This window comes from Oryctolagus cuniculus, chromosome 18 (assembly GCF_964237555.1).
Source record: "Oryctolagus cuniculus chromosome 18, mOryCun1.1, whole genome shotgun sequence".
NCBI lineage: Eukaryota > Metazoa > Chordata > Mammalia > Lagomorpha > Leporidae > Oryctolagus > Oryctolagus cuniculus.
The window spans coordinates 50,905,819-50,926,656 of record NC_091449.1 but is presented as its reverse complement, the minus strand read 5'-3'; the positions used below and the strand labels follow the sequence as shown (position 1 = coordinate 50,926,656).

The window sequence follows — 20,838 nt, the reverse complement described above, 5'->3', positions numbered from 1 at the left end:
TGATTGATGCTTTTGTTCTTCCATTGCTGTGGTGCACAGCACCACAGGAAGGCCAGAGACTGAGTGCAAGGCCCCTGTTTCCCATGTTTTGTCCGCTTGACTAGGGTGAGCACACACCCTTCCTGCTGCACTGCAGCCTTGCATTGCCAGCGGGTGAGAGGCTCCCTGACTGCGCTGGGCTCCCCTGGCAGGATCTGGGGGACAGCCTGCTCACATCTCCACCCCCCAGGGAAGCTGTGGGCTCAACCACCTCTCATCCCTGACTAGGCAAGGTGTGTGCTGAGCTGTTCTTTACTTCCTGTGGATTTCTCCTTACTGGCAACTATGGGCAAATTCTGCTCTTTACCTGATATAAATCAGAATCTAATTTAGTGTAAAAACAAGCCAGTAAACACTCCTGCAACAATTATTTTAAACCTCCTGGATGCAAGGCATTGTCTTTCTTTTTTAAGTGGAGACCAAAAAAAAAAAAAAAAAAGAAAGAAAGAAAGAAAGAAAGAAATAGAAGCAGGACTTAATCCCAAGCACTCTGATATGGGACGTAGGCTGTTCCAAGTGGCAGTTTAACCCACTGCACCACATTGCCCTCCCCCACCCCCTAGGTTGAATTTAAAAGTAGACCTAAACCAATGCTTTAATAGAGGATTCGTTCAAGGGGAATCACTTGACTCCTTACTAACCCTGTGGCATAAATGCAGGCTGGTGGGGTCAGCTGTGCCAGAGGTAGATTTCTGGAGGCTTAGTCTCATTGTTGGATTTTAGAATCTGCACAGAGACTGGGGCCAGTGCTGTGGTACATCAGGTTAACGCCCTGGCCTGAAGCGCCGGCATCCCATATGGGCGCCAGTTCTAGTCCCGGCTGCTCCTCTTCCAATCCAGCTCTCTGCTGTGGCCTGGAAAAGCAGTAGAAGATGGCCCAAGTCCTTGGGCCCCTGCACCCGCTCGGGAGACTCCAAAGAAGCTCCTGGTTCCTGGCTTCGGATCGGCGCAGCTCTGGGCATTGCAGCCATCTGGGGAGTGAACCATCGGATGGAAGACTCCCTCTCCCCCTCCCCCTCCCCCTCCCCTCTCTGTGTAACTCTGACTTTCAAATAAATAAATAAATCTTAAAAAAAAAAAAAAAGACCCTGCACAGAGACCATTTCCAAGCTGTGTAAGAGAAAAGAGGAAACCCTGGGCTTTGGTAACAACAAACTTACTGTTTTCTGATGAATGGTCTTGGGAAAAGGTAGTCTTTAGGCTTTAAATATAAACAAGAAGAAGCAAGAATGGCTAGGGGCTTCTGGGGTCTGTGTCCCAACCCCATCAGTTTTCTTTCTGTATTTCTGCTGTAAGGAGAAGCAGGGTATGCATGAGGATCCTTGGTTTCTTCGTGCAGGTACACGATCTGAGGACTAAGTTGGTAGGCCTGGGAGACCTGTCCTCAGGTGCTGCTTAATCAGTAGGGTCTGCTGTGACCAGGAAGTTCACTCTCTACATGCTTCTTTTTCTAGTGAGAAGTTTGACTTCAGTACTTGTAGGAGAGGCCAGGAGAACTCCTGCAGTTTTTGCCAGGCCTGGTTGTGAGTGCATGAACTGCTGTAAGCAGAGAGCAGACTGGCCTTAACATCAGCCCCATGTATGGTCCTGTTTCTGTCCCTGTTAGCATCCATGAGCCCCTATGAAATGGGGATGTTGATTCCTGCCCCACTCAGGCTGGTATATGACTGCCCTCCAACCAGTGACTAGTAAAGTCACTGGGGTCACATTGTAAGGGAAGTCTTGGCTTTCCTGTTCTACCAACAGGAAGAGCAGATTTGTCCAAGTTTATTTTTAAAAAAAATGGGATTCCCCTCTGGATCATTGAATATATATTCACTTAGTTGAGAGCATAGCCTAGAAATGAAACAGCTTTCTAAGTTCTGTCTGATCTGAAACACTTGTCTGCAAGTTGGTGTGCCAGGTACATATTAATTCCTTGAAAGCAGGGACCATTCTTGCACCTAGAAAGCTCTGGAAGCATCTGGCCCTTTTTTTTTTTTTTTTTTTAACATTAATTATTTATTTTGAAAGTCAGGGTTACAGATATATAGAGAGATCTTCCATCCACTGAGTTATTCCCCGGATGGCTGCAATGCTCGTGCTGGACAAGGCTGAAGCCAGGAGCCAGGAGCTTCATCTGAGTCTCCCATGTGGGTGGCAGGGGCCCAAAGACTGGAGCCATCTCCCACTGCTTTTCGCAGGCCATTAGCAGGGTTTGGATTGAAAGTGGAGCAGCCAGGACAGGAACTGGCACCCATGTGGGATGCCAGTGTTGAAGTCAGCAGCTTAACCCACTGCACCACAATGCTGGCCCCAGCATCTGGATCTTATAGACACTGTTCAGGTGGGAACAGGACAAGCACATGTTGATTGCTGTAAAAATGCAGTGTATTTAAAAGTCCTCAGAGTTATAGACCAGAAGGCTCCATGTCACTCCACCCAACTGTTGTAATCCTGTGTCTGAATTTCTTTATATATACCTGAAACTCTGTTATCCTTCCATGTAAGTTCTTTCTTGGCTTTTTCTTCCTGTTACTGGGGCTGTGTCTCTTTCCATATTTTTTTTTTTAATTTATTTATTTATTTGAAAGGCAGAGTTAGAGAGGGAGGGAGAGGGAGGCAGAGAGAGGCAGAGAGGTCTTCCATCCGCTGGCTCATTCCCCACAGCCAGAGCTGGGCAGGTCTGAAGTCAGGAGCCAGGACTCCACTGTCTTCCCAGGCCACAGTAGAGAGCTGGATCCAAAGAGGAGCATCTAGGACTAGAACTGGTGCCCATATGGAATGCTGGCACTGCAGGCAGAGGACTAACCTGTACCACAGTGCCGGCCCCTAAAGATTTATTTTTTATTATTATTATTATTTTTTTTTTTTTTTGACAGGCAGAATGGACAGTGAGAGAGAGAGACAGAGAGAAAGGTCTTCCTTTGCCGTTGGTTCACCCTCCAATGGCCGCCGCGGCCGGCGTGCTGCAGCTGGCGCACCGCGCTGATCCAATGGCAGGAGCCAGGTACTTATTCTGGTCTCCCATGGGGTGCAGGGCCCAAGCACTTGGGCCATCCTCCACTGCACTCCCTGGCCACAGCAGAGAGCTGGCCTGGAAGAGGGGCAACCGGGACAGAATCCGGCGCCCCGACCGGGACTAGAACCCGGTGTGCCGGCGCCGCAAGGTGGAGGATTAGCCTAGTGAGCCACGGCGCCGGCCCGTAAAGATTTATTTATTGAGTCTGGTGCTGTGGCATAGAAGGTAAAGCTGCCACCTGCGGCCGGCGCCGCGGCTCACTAGGCTAATCCTCCGCCTAGCGGCGCCGGCACACCGGGTTCTAGTCCCGGTCGGGGCGCCGGATTCTGTCCCGGTTGCCCCTCTTCCAGGCCAGCCCTCTGCTGTGGCCAGGGAGTGCAGTGGAGGATGGCCCAGGTGCTTGGGCCCTGCACCCCATGGGAGACCAGGAAAAGCACCTGGCTCCTGGCTCCTGCCATCGGATCAGTGCGGTGCGCTGGCCGCAGCGCGCCAGCCGCGGCGGCCATTGGAGGGTGAACCAACGGCAAAGGAAGACCTTTCTCTCTGTCTCTCTCTCTCACTGTCCACTCTGCCTGTCAAAAAAAAAAAAAAAAAAAAAAAAAAAAAAAAAAAAAAGCTGCCACCTGCAGTGCCAGCATCCCATAGGGGCACTGGTTCAATTCCCGGCTGCTCCACTTCCGATCCAACTGGGAAAGCCAAAGTGTGGGAGACCTAGAGGAAGCTTCTGGCTCCTGGCTTCGGATAGGTGCAACTCCAGCCATTGCGGCCAATTGGAGAGTGAACCAGCAGATGGAAGACCTCTCTCTGTCTGCCTCTCCTTCTCTCTCTGTGTAACTCTGACAAAGTTAGAGAGAGAGAGGGAGAGACAATTTCTATCCGCTGGTTCATTCTCCAAATAGCTGGGTCAGACCAAAGCCAGGAGACAGGTGCTTTATCCAGATCTTCCATGTGGAAGAAGGGGCCCCAGCACCTGGGCCATCTTACACTACTTTCCCAGGCTCAATAGCAGGGAGCTGAATCAGAAGTGGAGCAGCTGGGAATCAAACCGCCATGCATATAGGATGCTGGAGAATTGTAGGTCGCAGCGTAACCCACTACACCACAGTGCTGTCCCCTCTTGCCTTTGTTCTTAACTAGTTTTTCCTAACACTCATCCTTGGACCTGTCCTCTAGAGGTATACTTGGCTGTCATAACTCTTTCTGTGGCATCTTGTTTTCTGCTTTTGTCTGATCATTTTTCTGTCATCTACCTCAGATTTCGTCCTTTAAGCTTTCCCATGAATTCCTTCCTGAAGGAACCCTGACACCTTTTACTCCTGTGCTCAGAGGTGGCTCAGGAAAGTATTTTAACATGCAGAGTGCCCCTACAGCTTCATCACACTTGAATGCTATCTTTTCTTTTTTTTTTTTTTTTTTAAGATTTATTTATTTATTTGAAAGAGTCACACAGAGAGAGGAGATGCACAGAGAGGGCTTCCATCTGATGGTTCACTCCCCAGTTGGCTGCAATGGCCAGAGCTGCAGCGATCTGAAGCCAGGAGCCAGGAGTCTCCTCCTGGTCTTCCATGCGTGTGCAGGGGCCCAAGGACATGGGCCATCCTCCACTGCATTCCCAGGCCACAGCAGAGAGATGGACTGGAAGAGGAGCAACCGAGACTAGAACCTGGCGCCCATATGGGATGCCGGCGCTACAGGTGGAGGATTGGAGGATTAACCAAGTGAGCCACAGTGCCAGCCCCTTGGATGCTGTCTTAAATCTGTCACCCAAATATGGGTTTCTATGCCCTGTTCTTGACAATTCTGTGCTGCATTAGAAAAAGACCAAGTTTGCCAAATGAAAGCAAATGACTCCTCTTCAAGTAGCCTGGCCCAGATAATTTAACCACAAAAACACAGTTCCTTGGGAAGCCTTTGCTGACCGTGTATTCTCAGCCTACCATATATGTCATCTTAATTGTGTTTATCACAAGTGTAGGTCTATGTTTATTTGTCTGGTCATGTGAACCCACTAAATTGTAGGTTCTCTGAAAGCTGAGCCTACACACGATGTGTCCAAAGTGCCTGGCTCTGAGCCTGGCATTCCTGTTGTGCAGTTCAGGGCCGGGGAAGATGGAACTTGGGCTGTAGGCAAGAGTGTGACCATGCTGGCTTTCCAACTCATCTTCCTAGTAGCAGAAGCTTTTGGTTTAAAAAGAGAAGGCGAATTGGACTCTCCGGCTTTTGTGAAACATAAAAGTGGCACTCCTTTTGGGCTGCTGCCTTCCCTGCTGTTTGGAATCATTTATCTATGGCCAGGCCTCTACTCAGGGAAACCAGGGTGTGCCGGGGCCTAGAGCTGTGAACGTGCTCCCTGCGGTGTGTAAAGTTGGGAACTGAGAAGTGGCCTGCAGCTGGAGCAGGACAGTGTCCTGAGGCCAAGGTCAAGGGTACACCACTCTTGGGTGTTCTGGGAGCATGAGCTGAGAGAGAGGTGCAGCTTGAGACTTGTTCACCCTGCAGGAAACCTAGGCTGAAAAGTACTTGGTGAACTTGGTGCAAAAAGCAGTTTCAACCCCTCTAATCTCTAATCTTTGACATCCTAGCCGGAAAGCTAGATAAACTTCCATTAACACATCTCTCGAGGCCACCAGGCCTCTGTGGGTAAAGACCCTGTGCAATTGGCCTGCAGAAGCCTGTTTAACTCAAAATGGCCTTTAGTTTCCACCCTGTAAGACCATCGGGTCCCAACTTCAGAGGCTTTCCTACAGTTTATGCTCAAAGAGGGCGATCCCCTCACGTTCCCTCACCTCTCATGGCATAAAACAGGGATTTCTCATCCTGGTTTTATCACCATCGAACTCCTAGCAGTTACTAAAGTCCTTTTCCTCCCAACCTCCCTCCTCTCTGCCTCACACCACAATTACTCCCAACCCATGCAGAGTCTACAGCAAGAACCGTCTGGGTTGGCCAGAACCACAGCCCTCAGATGGGGTGTTTGTGTCTAAGAACCTAACTTCCTCCTTCCCTCTCTGGGCAACCATATGAATGCAGCAGCCAAATGTCAGAATTATTCTCCTGTCCCTAATCCAGAAATCCCAGAAGTCTAGGGAAGCCCTGGGGACCTTCTGGAAGCACTAATGATAGCAGTAGGGGGGCTGCTTTCCCTGCAGGACTCCTCTGCAAGGGCCTGGCCTTCTGGCCCTGCCCACGCTGCTCCCTGCCCTGGACGTGTGATACCTGGCTGGCCAGTCTCCTGTTGTCCTGCCCTCACCTGTTGTAGAGCTTCTGTTGTTTTTAAGAGGAAAGCAGGAGGTTAACTCTTAAGAGTTTTGTAAACTGAAGAGATTGAATAAGATCATAGACTGTTTGCCCACATGCTTGCTGTAGCTTGAGGTTCATCACTGTAAGACTTGCCCATATGTGCAGACGGCAAATGCTCCGTTGGGTTCTTGGGGGTCAGGGTAGTGCAGAGTTAGGGTAGGAAGCTAGGGGAGCTGGGGCTGGCATTTGTCATAGTAGTTAAGCCATAGGTTAGGATGCCCACATCCCATATCAGAGTACCTGGGTTCGAGTCTTGGCTCTTCCTCTGATTCTGCTCCAGTTTCATCTTACTGCTAACGTGCACCCTGGAAGGCAGCAGGTGATGACTCAAGTAGTTGGCTCTCGGGTCAGGCATTGTGGCCCAGCAGGATAAGCCACTGCTTGGTATCTGCATCCCACACTGAAATGCCTGGGATCAAGTCCTGTCTCTGCTTCCCATCTAGCTTCTTGCTGCTATGCCTGGGATACAAAAGATTAATGAATTCTCAAGAACTTGGATTCCTCCCACCCACATGGGAGACTTGGGTAGAATTCCTAGCTCCTAGCTTTGGCCTGGTCCAGCCCAAGCTTTTGTGGGCATTTAGAGAGTAAACCAAAGTAAGATCCGTGTCTCCGTCTCTCCCTCCCTGTGCCCGCCCCCATCACACTGCCTCTCAAATAAAAAGAAAATTCAGGCCAGCTTTGTGGTGCAGCGGGTTAAAGCCCTGGCATCCCATATGGGAGCCAGTTTAAATCCCAGCTGCTCCTCCTCCAATCCTGCTCTCTGCAATGGCCTGGGAAATAAATAGAAGATGGCCCAAGTCCTTGGGCCCCTGCACCCATGTGGGAGACACGGAAGAAGTTTCTGGCTCCTGGCTTCAGATCGGCGCAGCTCTGGCCATTGGGGTCATTTGGGGAGCAAACCAACAGAATGGAAGATCTCTCTCTCTCTAGTTCTACCTCTCTCCTTAATTCTTTCAAGTAAATAAATCTTAAAAAAAAAAATGAAAGAAAAAGAAAATTAACAAATGGTTCAGTCCCTGCCACCACACAGGTGACCCAGATAGGATTCCTGGCTCCTGACTTGAGCCTGGCCCAGTCTTGGCTGTTGCAGGCATTTGGGAAATCCCTCTTTCTGTCTATCTGTCCATCCCTCTCTCCCTGTCCCCTGTCTCAAATTAAAAAAAAAAAAAAAAAAAAAAGTGGTGTTGTGCCAGAGGGGGCGGGGTGAGAGGATGAGAGGAAAGGAGCTGGAAGGCTTGACCAAAGGCCCCACATTATCTCCCATGGGCTTCCAAAAAGCTGGGCTGGGCCTAGCAAGAGGTCTGAGGAGCAGTTAATGTAATAAGAAAACTCACCTATGGCTGTGTTGATTTTAAAATGCCTTTTTAAAATATCAGATTTTCAAAAGACTGAACGTAGAAATGATTTGCCTAGAAGTTGTAGCTGGCAGGATTCTGGATGTAGTTTGAGGTCTAGGCCGGCAGGCTTTGCCGAGATTGAAAGTGTGATGTGAGAGGCGATCTGTGATTGTGCCTTCAGAAGCCGAGAGAACAAAGTTGCCATGAGCGGAGATGGCTCACCCCCAACCTCCCCTCCATCGTTAGTGACTTTGTGAGGTCACTGCTGTCATTGCTAACCATCTGTGCTGTTTCCCACATCACTTATGGGCCCTGTGAAGCCCTTCCAGTCCCGTTTCCTAGCATGTACCCGGGCCTTTAGGAATCCTCACTGTTCGCTCTGCCCCCACCTCAGTGCCTTTGTAGTTCCCCCATCCTTCTGTGCTCCCAGGAACACCTGCTCCCTTCTAGGTAACTCCAGTGTCAGTGCACTTGGAAGCCTTCCCTGGTGCTGCCATCTGAGAGCAGAGCTGCTGTGTGCCCCCAACCTTGAGCTTATTCCCTAAAGAAGCCCATGATGTACTGAGAGAATTGAGGGGTTTGAGTTGCCCACCATGGGCAGTGTCTGTAGAGTGAGTATTGGAATACCTGGGTGTCTTCACCCTTCCTAGCGTACAGTGAGTGCCTTGTGAACTTCTGCATACTGTGGTCCTTACTGCTTCCTGGGCCACATTTTCTACTGAAGGTCTTAGCATGGAATTTCCTTCAACTTAAACCTCCCAAGCTTACAGGAGTACCTCAGGCGTTAGTATCTTGGGGCTGCATCCACCCTAGTGAGCATTCATCTTGAAGCACAGAGGAGTGTTAATCCTTCCCGTTCCCTTGTGTGGAAGCCGCTCAGTCCTCTAGCTCTCTCTCTTCTGTGCTTTGTCTAGCTCTATTTTGTTCTTGTTTTTTGGTAATTTTTTGAGAATTTATTTGAGAGCAGAGACAGACACACAGACACTAACAGAGCTCCCACCTGCTGGTTCAAGCCCCAGATGCCCACAGTGGACAGAACTAGATCGAGGCCAAAGCCAGGATCCCAGAACTCAATCCAGGTCTCCCACATTGGTGGCAAGGACCCGAGTACTTGGGCCATCACCTACTGCCTCCCAGGGTCTGCATTATCAGGAAGCTGGAATCAAGAATAGAGCTGGGACTCAAACCCAGGCACTCCCATAGCAATGCGAGTGTCCCAGATGGCATCTCTGTTCTCTGCTAAATGCCCGCCCCCTTCCCTGTTTTGCACTCTCTGGCACATTCCCCTGCAGCATTCCCAGAGTGGATGTAAGACCAGGAAAGATGGCTTCACTTTTTCTCCTCTCCTGGAGCCAGGCATTTCCTGGCCTTTCGAGCACTGACTTCAGAGAGCAGTTTGCAGGGACTCTTCTGGAGTTAGGGAATGCAGAGTCCGTCCCCTAGAATGTGGACCAGATTCTCTTTCCCCAAGCAGCTGATCTAATAAATGCATGACAGTACAGAGACGTGTCCACCACCCGTGTCCGCCTCTGCAGCCCAGCCCACCCGTGTTAGTCAGAGATCACCAGAGAAACAGACCGGCAGGATGTTGAGAGAGGTTTATTTTAAGGAATTGGCTCATGCAGTTGTGGGGGCTGACACACTGGAAAGTCCAGCAAGAGTCGTGTTGCAGTGCTGGACCTAAGGCTGTCTAGAGGCTGACTTCCCTCCTTGGAGGGCCTCAGTCTTTTCTGTTCAAGCCTTCACTGTCTGAATGTGGCCCACCATGTCACAGAAGGTAGTCTGCTCCCCTCAGAGTGTGCTGCTATCAGTGTTAATCACATCTCTCTAGCATCTAGGCTGGTGTTTGATAGACCCCAGAGGCTAGCCACGTGGACAAATAAAATTAACCTTCACACCATCATGCTTACTTCCCAGCCCTGGTTTGTGGTCTTCTGCCTTTGATCCTTTCATTCTCTCTGAAGAATCTGCTCCTTGGGCAGGCATTTGGTGCAGTGATTAAGACGCTGCTTGGGATGCCCATATCACATTTCATAGTGCCTGGGTTGAAGTCCTGCCTCCGCTTTGGATGCAGCTTCCTGCAGATTTGCACCCTGGGAAGTAGTAGATGACGGCTCAAGCACTTGGGTCCTGGCCACCCACAAGGAGCTGGATTGACTTTCAGGTTCCTAACTTCAGCCTGACCCAGCCCTGACTGGTTGGGGGCATTTGGGGAGTGAACCAGCTGGCGGAGGGACGATCTCTCTCTGTCTCTCTCTACTTTTCAAATAAAGTGAAAATGAATAAATGAAAATTAAAAGCAAAAAGTCTACTCCTCTTTCTGTAACAGTTCTTCCTCCAGTCCAGTCGCTAGCCTGTGTTTCCAGTCTAAGCTGAGTCAGTCTCCATTTTGTTCTTGGACACCTGTTTTGTCCCTTGGGAGGCTTCCCTGGGGGTCTGGGCCCCTTAGAACGTGGAGATTTCCTCTCATGTCTTGTTTTAGGTATTGGGAAGAATGTGGTTTGCGAGAAGGCGGCAACATCGGTGGACGCCTTCCGGATGGTGACGGCCTCGCGCTACTACCCGCAGCTGATGAGCCTGGTGGGGAACGTGCTGCGCTTCCTGCCTGCCTTCGTGCGCATGAAACAGCTGATTGCCGAGCACTACGTGGGCGCGGTGATGATCTGTGACGCCCGCATCTACTCGGGCAGCCTGCTCAGCCCCAGCTACGGCTGGATCTGTGACGAGCTCATGGGTGGCGGGGGCCTGCACACCATGGGCACCTACATCGTGGACCTGCTGACGCACCTGACTGGCCGGAGAGCTGAGAAGGTGCACGGGCTGCTCAAGACCTTCGTGAGGCAGAACGCTGCCATCCGTGGCATCCGGCACGTCACCAGTGACGACTTCTGTTTCTTCCAGATGCTCATGGGCGGGGGTGTGTGCAGCACGGTGACACTCAACTTCAACATGCCGGGCGCCTTTGTGCACGAGGTCATGGTGGTGGGCTCAGCGGGGCGCCTCGTTGCCCGGGGAGCTGACCTCTATGGGCAGAAGAACTCCGCCACGCAGGAGGAACTGCTCCTCAGGGACTCGCTGTCCGTGGGGGCGGGGCTGCCGGAACAAGGGCCGCAGGACGTCCCACTGCTCTACCTGAAGGGAATGGTCTACATGGTACAGGCCTTGCGCCAGTCCTTCCAGGGGCAGGGGGACCGCCGCACCTGGGACCACACGCCTGTCTCCATGGCCGCCTCGTTTGAGGATGGGCTGTACATGCAGAGTGTGGTGGATGCCATCAAAAGGTCGAGCCGCTCCGGGGAGTGGGAAACTGTGGAGGTGCTGACCGAGGAGCCTGATGCCAACCAGAACCTGTGCGAGGCGCTGCAGCGGAATAACCTATGAGCCAGCGTGAGGGCTTCCTGCCCCCAGAACTGTGACAGGGAGCGGGGCTGGAGCAGAGACTGTTTCACCGAGTGAGTCAGCTTAGGCCAGGGTTGGGTGAAACCAAAGGGTGGCCCTGGAAAACCACCCTCGCTGGCTGCTTACTCACTCCTCAGACTTGCAGGGTGGCGAGGGCTCGGGCGCCCTGCTCAGGGCTGGCACCGTGTGTGTGGCCTGGAGCCGCCACCAGGCCTCTCTGTGGTTATCCCAGTGAGTGTAGCCAGCAAGAGCCTGCCTTGTGGGCTCCTCTGCCTGATTTGTGGTCCTAACAGGCTGAGAAAGTGCAGCATGGAGCCTGCAGGGCTGCCCCTTGAGGCCTGAGAAGTGACAAGAAGCCTGCGGCCAGGCCCTTCTCAAGCCAGGGCATCTCGGGCTGGTGAGGGCAACAAGTCACGGCTAGGGAGCCTCCCCCGTGGCCTGGCCCCTCCGCCAGGCCAGGCTTTCCTACCCTGGTGGGAGGGGGGTCTTTATTAGGTGACCTAGGGAAGATGGCCTCTGGGCAGAGAAGAGACAAGGCAGAGTCTAGAACATCCGACAAACGTCAATAAACCAGAAAATATGGCCTCCTGGCGTGTGGGGTGGTTCTTTCCAATGGCTGGGTTTCTTCGCTAATTAAAGTCTTGTTTATTACCGTAGATTGTTTTCTTTCCTCACAGCAGCTCAGCCTGCCGGGGATCTGTCCCCATCTGTGGGCCGTCAGAGGCCGGGTTAGTCCCTCATGGCCAAATCCCAGGAGCCCTCAGAAGAAAAGGATTTCCTCAGAGGACGAGAGTCCAGGCGGCCGGCCTGCTGTCAGGCAGCCAGCAGGAGAGTGTGAGTCAGGAGGCCTCTGTTCTCAACTCTGGGGGTGGCTCCAGGAGAGCACTCAGGGAACGGAGGTGGGGTTGGTCCCGGGAGGCTGGGCAGGGTGAGCGTGAGGGGAAGGGCTTCCTGTGCTGCAGGTTTGGCTCCTACCTGACCCGGCTAGCCAGTCCATGTTAACTGTCACCCTGTTCCCCACAGGTGCCTCCCAGCCACGTGGGAAGTGTGGTAGGTGCCAGGAAAGGTCACGTCCCCTTTGTTTCCTGTCCCAGGCGGCTGGGGTCCACCTCTGTTCCCTCCTCTGACCTTCCTCCCTCTTCCCTTCCCTGGCTCCTGATAGAAAGGCCCAGGCAGGGCTTCCTGTTCCTCTGGGCACCCTGGTAGAAGTCACCAGGCCTGTTTTCCTGTGGTGTCCTGGTCTCAGACATTGTCCTTGTGAAATAAAATAACAAGGGCAGTGTTGCATGTGCTTCTTGCATGCTGAGGCCCTGGGCAAACACTTCATGCATATTAATCTCCAAGCCGCTCTAGGAAGGGGCTGCAATTAATATACCTATTGTTCACATCAGAAAGCTCAGGCATACAGGGGAAGTTATTTGCCTCTTGTAGGCTTGTGGTTTTTTAAAGGTTTTTTTTTTTTTTTTTTTTTTTTTTTTGATAAGTAGATTTACAGAGAGACAGAGAGACAGAGAGAAAGGTCTTCCATCTGATGGTTCACTCCCCAATGGCAAGAGCTATGCCGATCCGAAGCCAGGAGACAGGTGCTTCCTCCTGGCCTCCCATGGGGGTGCAGGGGCCCAAGCACTTGGGCTATCCTCCACCGCTTTCGTGGGCCACAGCAGAGAGCAGGACTGGAAGAGGAGCAACTGGGACTAGAGCCCGGTGCCCATATGGGATGCTGGCGCCGCAGGCGGAGGATTAACCTAGTGCACCACGGTGCTGGCCCCTAAGTAACTTTAAAAAAAAAAAAAAATTATTTGTTTGAAAGGCAGAGTTATAGAGACACAGAGGCAGAGAGAGATCTTCCATCCAGGGCCTGCGCTGTGACGCAGCAGGTTAACACCCTGGCCTGAGGTGCCAGCATCCCATATGGGCACCAGTTCAAGACCTGGCTGCTCCACTTCCGATCCAGCTCTCTGCTATGGCCTGGGAAAGCAGTAGAAGATGGCCCAAGTCCTTGGGCCCCTGCATCCACATGGGAGACCCAAAAGAAGCTCCTGGCTCCTGGGTTCAGATCGGCGCAGCTCCAGCCGTTGTGGCCAATTGAAGAGTGAACCATCAGATGGAGGACCTCTCTGTGTAACTCTTTCAAATAAATAAGTCTTTAAAAAAAAAAAAAAATCTTCCATCCGATGGTTCACTCTCCGAGTGGACGGAGCTGGGCCAATCTGAAGCCAGGAGCCAGGAGCTGCTTCCAGGTCTCCCACATGGGTGCAGGAGCCCAAGGACTTGGGCCATCTTCCCCTGCTTTCCTATGCCATAGCAGAGAGCTGGATCAGAGAGGAGCAGCCGGGACTTGACCTGGTGCCCATATGGGATGCTGGCACTGCAGGTGGCAACTTTGCCTGCTATGCCCCAGCGCCGGCCCCATCCTGTAGGTTTGAAAAAGCTGGGAGCCAGGTCAGGCCCATCTGACTTCACAGCCTGACCTTGAACCGGCTGTTATCCTGGCACTTGTGGCTCTTTGTGCTGGTTCCTGAGTACCCAGGCATTGTCCTTGTAGCAGGAATCCCAGCCAGGCCTGAACTGGGAAGGGGAGAGTCGCCAGCAGGCAGGACACAGACAGTGGAGTGCTGCCCCTGAGGTAATCAGCCCGTCAGCTCAGCTCCAGGCAATCCCTCTGTGTGTTAATGGGGAAGTCCAGGTACGTCCTAAATCTGAGAGTTGACCAAGAAAATACAAGGTGACTTGGATGCTCCTACAGAAATAAGAAAGGGGAAGTCGCTCACCCAGAGTGGCACTTAGGTTCTGGAGAGCTCTGTTGTTTGCAGAGCCGCAGAGGAAAGAGCTGGAGCAGGTGGCAGTGGGCCTAGTGCCGAGCTAATTGACGAGGACCTCAAGCCAAGTTGCCGGAAGAGTAAACCACCCAGCATCCCTCAGAAACTTCTGTCATCCTGTGTCTCTCGGCCATCAGAGCTAGTTGCTGTCACCTTGGGGTGGGGAGGAGAGATGGCCCTTGAAGTAACCCAGATAACCTGTGCCTAGAGGAGACCTGCGAACCCTAGCCTTCAACTGGTTCCAGGCTTGTCCTGCAGCGCCCCCTCCTGGAGGAAGGCAGCATCATCTCCCAGAGCCTGCTTTTCAAATTTGAGGATGCTACCTTCTCTTTCTCGGGTCAGAGTTTTTCCAGACCAGTGGAGATTCTGTCACCTTTCCCCCTGTGATATGGCAAGCAGAAGAGAATCTTCACAATAACCTGTTGCTTATTCAGCTTCCAGCAAAATCTTGTGGGCATTGGGGTGGGGGGGCACTGGTGAAGTCATCCCTCTCCCTGCCTCTTTGGCCATTCAGGCATCATATTTGAGGACTCACAAAGTCTTGAGGAAAATGTTTATTTTCAATGAACTCAGGTTCCCAAGTAGGGAAGGGCCAGATTCCCCTCTCCACTTGAATGCGTGGGCCTGTCCTGATGGCTGTCCTGGCTCAGGCTTAGCAGGAGGGACCGAGCAGGACAGGACAGTCACTTGTACTGAGGAGAGAGTGGGGGCACAAGTGGAGCTGTGCAGACACTCAGCATCTTGTCGATGTCCACCTGGGCTGACTTGTCCACCTCGGCCTTGAGGCAGGCAGTCGCCGCCACGCTGGGTAAACCTGCAGGCTCCTCTCCAGCACCCTCTCCTATGGGAGCCGGAGCAGGGGTGGGGGCCAGTAGTGCATCGAGGCAGGGCATGGCAAGGCCGGAGCCCAGCTCACCTGCCATGGGCAGCAAGGCCTGCAGTTGCTCCACACCCGCCTCCTCAGGAACCAGAGCCAGCTCTGCCTCAGGCTGCAGCTCAGCCTTGGCCTCCTCGTCCCCCTCCCCTGCCTGGTTCAGCTCCGGGTTGCAGTAGTTGATGTACTGGTACAGTGGCCTCAGGCGCTGGGCCTTTCCTGCAAGGACCCAGGGCGGGGCAAGGGCTAGAGTGCCAGGCTCTGTGCCATGTTGGGCCAGCAGGCAGGGAGGGAAGAGGAGGCCCAGGGGCTGCCACTCACGCTCTGGTCCCAAGGCCTCTGAGGGGGCAGGCACTGTGCTGGCCATGGCGGCCAGCACAGGAGCCCCAAGACTCTTGCGTTTCTTTGCTTTCTTGTGCTGTTTCGGGGATGGTGAGGGCTCACTCTGGCTTCCCTCCGACTCCTCCCTCTGCAGCAGTAGCCCTGGTGACAGCTCAGCTTCAACCCTAGGATGGGCATGGAGACTAGAGCTGGGGAGGCTGGGGGACTGCAGCCAGGGACAAGGGGCCTGCCAAGCCAGCCCCCAGGCCCTAGGCCTAGGGAAGAGCCCTGCCTACCCACCACCCCAGGGCTGGTTACCTGTCCCTTTCCTGGTCAGTGAGGCCCCAGGCCCAACCGGGGCCCAGAGCTCATGTGAGCCAAGTCCTCATCTCCCGTGGTGCTCCCCACAGCAGGAAGCAGAAAGGGTTGAGGGCACTGGTAGTGGGAGGAGACAAGAATCTGCTCTACAGGAGAGCAGGACCTAGAACCCCACTAGGGTGTGAGCCCCACGCCTCAGCCCTGCGGCTCTCTCCCTGGAAGCCTCCTCACTTGACTGGCTTCCTCTTGGGCCCATGACCAGGCCTCATGGGGGAGGCCATAGGCCTGGGGCCTTTCTCCTCTGGTGCTTCCACCTGCGGCTTGAGCGCTCGTTCCTGGAGCTCTGGCTCTGAGGCATGTCCTCTTGGACACCTGTCTGCACCTGGGGTCCTGCAGGCCTCGTAGGCTGGCTCCAGGCACTGAGCTTCCATCACTGGGCACTAGAAGTGACACATAGGCAACTGGTCACCATGGTTAGGTAGAGTCTATAGCCATAAGTCAGCTGGTGCCCAGCATTAGCCACCAAACACGGGGTGGAGGGCACCAGCCCATGCCCAGCCCCAGCTTGGTCATCCGGAGTCCGGTCCCCCAGTGTGGCACGGCCAGGGTGTGAAGGCTTCACAGCCTTGGCCATCACCTCAGAGCGGCCACTGGGTGCCTTCACGAGCTGTGCCGGCCCCACGGCCACCCCTTCCTGGGCTCCTGGCGGCCTCTCCGCCCCTGCCGAGGCCATGGCTGCGCGGGGTCAACGCGTCCTCGCCGGTTACCTACGGAGAGAAGGGAGACGAGCCATGAGGGGCTGCACTGGTGGGCCCTGAGCTGACCACAGAGACTGGCTGGGAAGCGAGCTGCGAAGGGAAATTGGTGGTCGCCCCACCTGCCCTCGGCTGGAACTACAAGCCCCAGAAGGCCTTGCGCCAGGGTCACTGCCCCTGACCTCAGGGACGGAAGCCATTCGTTGCCTGGCAACAGCAACTCCCTTCGCGGTGCTGCAGCTGGCGGCAAAACTGCTAGAGTGAGCCGGGCTCGGGGGTTACCGGGAAGAGGCCGCGAACCCCGAAGGGACGTGGGTTAGCGGCGGGGCGGGAGACGAAGGGGGCCGGGAATGGGGGGCACTGCCATGGTCTGGGTCTAGGTGGAGGGAGGAGGCGCAGGGCTGGGGAAGGGAGTCCCGGGCGGGAGGTGCACAGCCTGGCAGGCCTCGGTGCACCGTTGCAGGGCGTCGAGGACAGCATGTGCGAGGGCCCGTCCCGCATCTCGGGGCCCATCCCCCCAGACCCCACGCTCTGCCCAGACTACTACCGGCGGCCGGCCTCAGGTGAGTCGGGGGTGCTGCGGAGGGGGCAAGGCCCGGGATCGCCTGCCGCTCCACCGCTGAGCTCCGCACTCGGCCCTGTCCCGCCCCTCAGCCCAGGGCCGCCTCGAAGGAAACGCGCTGAAGCCGGACGCCACCCCACCCCGCGGGCCCCGCATCAGGCCCGGAGGCCGAGAGATCTTGGAGCGTGGCTGGCGAGGCGTAGGGGGCGTGCTGCTGCAGCTCGAGGGCATCTCCCTCAGTCCGCGGGTCTCGCCCAAGAGTAAGTCCGGCAGAAGGGGCAGTGAGGCAGTTGGAAATCAAAAGCGGCTGTCCCTTCCCTGACCTGGGCCCAGGCTTTGCCTCTCTTGAGCGTCAGTTTCCCGCGGGAGGGAACCTCATTAATTCATGCATCAAAACGTGTTTCCTGTGTGGCAGGCCTTGTGGGTGCCAGGAAAGCAGGGTCGTAGGCAAGGTGGGAGGCAGTAAGTGAAGACATGAGGCGATCCAGGGTATTTACTGAAAAAATACAGAAAATAACGAGGGGAGATTTACATGCAGGCAGGGGAGCGAGGGGAGGTCTGGTGTGTAGACAGCGTCTGGCAGACACAGAAACCGGGAGATCTTTCTGGAGAGGGCGGGCAGGGAGCTGGTCAGGGCAGAGCCTGGGAGCACCTTTCCCCCAGGGAAGGACCCTAAAGACCATGAGAAGGAGAACCTGAGGCGGATCAAGGAGATCCAGAGACGCTTCCGGGAGCAGGGCCACGGCCGGGAGCAGGGCCAGCCCCAGCCGCTGAAGGCTCTGTGGCGCTCACCCAAGTATGACAAGGTGGAGTCTCGAGTCAAGGCCCAGCTGCAGGTACCCGCCCCAAGGAGCCGAACCCTGGCCTGCACTGTGGGGAGGGAGGCACCTGATGCTGTCATGGCGTGGGGCTGGGGTCACTTCTCAGAAGTGGTCATGGCTATGCTGGTCATGAATGGCAAGTAGGGATTGGGCAAGGGGAGAGTAGTATAGAATATTCCAGAAAGAGGGCGGGCGTGTGGCCTAGTGGTGCAAACGCTGGTTCGGAAGCCTGTATTCCACATCAGGGTGGGTGCTGGGTTCCGTCCCCAGCTGCGGCTCTTTGACCCCAGGGAGGCAGTGGTGAAGGCTGCTCCACCTGAGGGACGTGGGTCGCACTCCTGGTGCCCAGCCTCAGTCATTACAGGCACCTGGGGAGTGAACCAGGCAATGGGAGCTCCGTCTCTCTGCCTCAGGAAAGGAAAAGAAAAAAAAAGCAAAGTGTAATTAAAAGAAAAAAAAATAAAGAACATGCCACAGAGATGGAACCTCACAGGCGGGAGTCCGGAGACCAGCGGGAGCAGGCAGTGAAGGTGCCAGGTTCTCTGCTAGCAGTGTGGCTCCCACTGGGAGAGGGGAAAAGCATGAGGTTAGGCCAGGAAGTCAGCCGGAGCTACGTCATAAAGGACCCCCAAGCCGCTTCCCTTTTTTTCTCCCTCCTCCCCTCCCTTGCTCTCTTTCTCCACTTCTTCCTTCCTCCTCCTTTCCGAGAACCAGAGCGCTCCCATGTGCTGGGTCACTCTCCGAATGCCCACAGTGGCCAGGCCAGGAGCCATCACCACTGCCTCCCAGTGTCTGCATTAGCAGGAAGCTGGGGTCAGCAGCCAGAGCTGGGGATGGAACCTAGGCACTCTGATGTGGAACATGGGGTCTTAACTGTCTAAGCCACTTTCTGGAAAAATTGGATTTATTTGACAGAGAATGCTAGATCCTCCATCCATTGGTTCACTCCACAAATGCCTGCAACAGCTGAGGCTGGGCCAGGCTGAAGCCAGGAAACCAGAACTGAATCCCATATGGGTGGCAGGGACTCAAGTACTTGACCATCACCTGCTACACACACACACATACACAAACATACACACACACAACCCCACACACACCCCAGGATGTATATTAGCAGGAACCTGGAATGAAAAGTGGAGCCCAGACTGGAACCCAGGCACTCTGATAGGGGATGCAGGCATCCTAAGCAATGCCCTTTTTTAATGATTATGGTATTTTCAAAAATGACTGCTTATTTTCATTTACTTGAAAGGCAGATTGAGATATAGAGACAGAAACAAAGGGAGCTTCCATCCTGTGGCTGGGACTGGGCCAGGCAGAAGCCAGGAACCTGGAACTCCATCTGGGTTTCCCTAGTAGAAGGCAGGGTCCCAAGCCCTTGAGCCATCATCTGCTGGCTCTCAGGGTGCAACAGCAGGGAGCTGGACTGGAAGTGAGCAACCAGGACTTCAGCTGGCAGTCTGATATGGGATGCCGACATCTCAAGCGGCAGCTTAACCCACTACACCACCATGGCCACCCCACAGGCAGGGTCTTCACTGCTGTGCCAAATGCCCACCCCGAAGACACTTTTCAAACGCTTACTTTGAGGACAGTGGAAGGGTAGGGCAGGGGTATCATGGTAGGATTTGGTCTTGCGTATATAGCGGCACCATTTTTCTACCCAAGATCTCAGAAGGATGAGCAAGTTTGAGAAAAAAAGACAAGGTCACCCGTGGATGGTCTGAGGCTGGAGCATTTGTGGGATTGCCAGGGGGTGGGATTGTGTCCAGGTAGCAGATGGACACTCAGGTCTGGATCTCAGAGTGAGACCCAAGCGTTATTGACCATCAGGCTGAGCACAAGGAAACCAAAGAAATGACCTTCTGGATTCCAGGGCCTGGAGGCCAGTCGTCCGTGACCTTGGAGGGACTACAGCCAGGAGGCACAGCTAGGAAGGAGAGCAGAGAGTGGTAGCTGGACCAGGACTGAGGTAGAAGAAAGGTGATGATGAGGAGCAGTGCCCCTTCAAGAGGGAACAGGCTTGCAGGGACGGGGAGAGAGAAGTCCCGAGTGGCAGGGACAGGGCATGCTCCTGTGGCTGGAGACCCTGACCTCAGTCTCGCTGCTCCCTCTGCTGCACCCCGCCCCCAGGAGCCTGGCCCTGCCTCTGGGACAGAGCCTGTCAACTTCCTACGGGCGCACTCCCGCTGCGGCCCTGGCCTCCCACCAACTCGTGTCCCCAGTCCCCAGCTAAGCCCACAAGGTCCCAAAACTAAGGTGAGATGATATGTAGGGGCCGGGAGGTGGTTGGACAGGGGAGGGGAGGTGGGTGCAGGGGCCCAGCAGTGCCGTCAGCCACCATCACCCTTGCTATGTCCTACAGGGGCCAGGCCTGGGTGTGGACTTCATTAGTCACAATGCACAAGCCGCCAAGAAGGCCCCCCGGCGCTATTCCCGCTCGCTGCAGGTCCTGGCACAGGTGCTGGAGCAGCAGCAGCAAGCCCAGGAGCGCTACAATGCCACACAGAAAGGCCACGTGCCCCAATAGTAGGTCCCACTAGCCGAGCCTCAGGGTAAAGGGTGCCTGTGGCGGGTGGAAGCCAGCTCCTGCCCTGGGGTCTTCAACCCTGAGCCTGTTCGTCCACAGCTTGTTGGAGCGCAGGGATCTGTGGCGGCGGGAGGCTGAGGCCCGCAGGCTTGGCCAGCCAGATCCCAGCATGCCCCCTGGGCACACACTCATGCCTGAGAGCCAGCGGCTGGAGACGTTGGACAGTCTGCTCCAGAGTAAGTACCAGGCGAGGAGGGGCTGGGCAGGGAACCCACAAGGGACCACGCGCCCCTGTCCAGCACTCACGCCTCTGCCCCCTGTAGGCCAGAGCCAGCTGCTGCGGGAGCTAATACTGCTGCCCGCTGGGGCAGACTCACTGAAGGCCCAGGGCCACCGTGCAGAGCTGGACCGGAAGCTCGTGCAGGTAGAGGAAGCCATCAAGATCTTTTCCCAGCCCAAAGTCTTCGTGAAGATGGATGCCTGAGCCTGTGTGGGGGTCGTGGCGAGGAGGTTCCTGCTACAGATCGCAACATGGCTGCGCAGTGCAGGGTTGGGCCCCGTTACAGGGCGGTGGGGTCGGCAGTATCTCCGGAGCACTCTTCCCAGCCACCAGTGACTACGGAAGGGCTATCCCAGCCTTGGGCCCCTTTGACAAAATTAAACTTTTTGTACGTGGTAGAGTTTCCATAAGAGCTTTTCTTACCCTGGAAATGCCAAGCCCGGCGACTCTCTGCCTGAGGACAGGACAGGTCTCCC

At 54.7% G+C, this 20,838-nt stretch overlaps 3 protein-coding genes across 7 annotated transcripts in view; 2 read left to right on the top strand and 1 right to left on the bottom strand.

Annotated features, from left to right (window-relative positions):
• The window catches only part of GFOD2 (Gfo/Idh/MocA-like oxidoreductase domain containing 2), a 53,089-nt gene extending 41,425 nt beyond the window's left edge, over nt 1-11,664 (top strand). For all 3 annotated transcript variants that reach the window (XM_002711618.5, XM_008257473.4, XM_051846947.2), the window contains one exon: nt 10,163-11,664. In XM_002711618.5, coding sequence (XP_002711664.1) covers nt 10,163-11,061 — 899 coding nt within the window. In that variant the 3' untranslated portion in view covers nt 11,062-11,664. The remainder of the gene's footprint in view (nt 1-10,162) is intronic.
• Nucleotides 11,665-12,535: 871 nt separating this feature from the next.
• Nucleotides 12,536-16,407, bottom strand: C18H16orf86 (chromosome 18 C16orf86 homolog). Of its 2 annotated transcripts, none has more exons than XM_070062629.1 (4): nt 16,289-16,407; nt 16,049-16,178; nt 15,643-15,851; nt 12,536-15,278 (listed from the first exon to the last, which is right to left on the bottom strand). In XM_070062629.1, exons 2-4 carry the CDS (start codon nt 16,142-16,144, stop codon nt 14,582-14,584), a joined length of 1,002 nt encoding a protein of 333 aa, XP_069918730.1. In that variant the 5' UTR covers nt 16,145-16,178; nt 16,289-16,407; the 3' UTR covers nt 12,536-14,581. The 2 variants fall into 2 exon arrangements, with proteins under 2 accessions (XP_069918730.1, XP_017197792.1); XM_017342303.3 differs by lacking the exon at nt 16,289-16,407 and having other exon boundaries at nt 12,536-14,991; nt 15,094-15,278.
• On the top strand, nt 16,381-20,758 carry ENKD1 (enkurin domain containing 1). Of its 2 annotated transcripts, none has more exons than XM_002711620.5 (8): nt 16,381-16,481; nt 16,630-16,729; nt 16,821-16,988; nt 17,392-17,564; nt 19,686-19,811; nt 19,918-20,081; nt 20,182-20,318; nt 20,406-20,758. In XM_002711620.5, exons 2-8 carry the CDS (start codon nt 16,645-16,647, stop codon nt 20,564-20,566), a joined length of 1,014 nt encoding a protein of 337 aa, XP_002711666.1. In that variant the 5' UTR covers nt 16,381-16,481; nt 16,630-16,644; the 3' UTR covers nt 20,567-20,758. The 2 variants fall into 2 exon arrangements, with proteins under 2 accessions (XP_002711666.1, XP_008255692.1); XM_008257470.4 differs by having other exon boundaries at nt 16,393-16,426.
• The last annotated feature ends 80 nt before the right edge of the window (nt 20,759-20,838 follow it).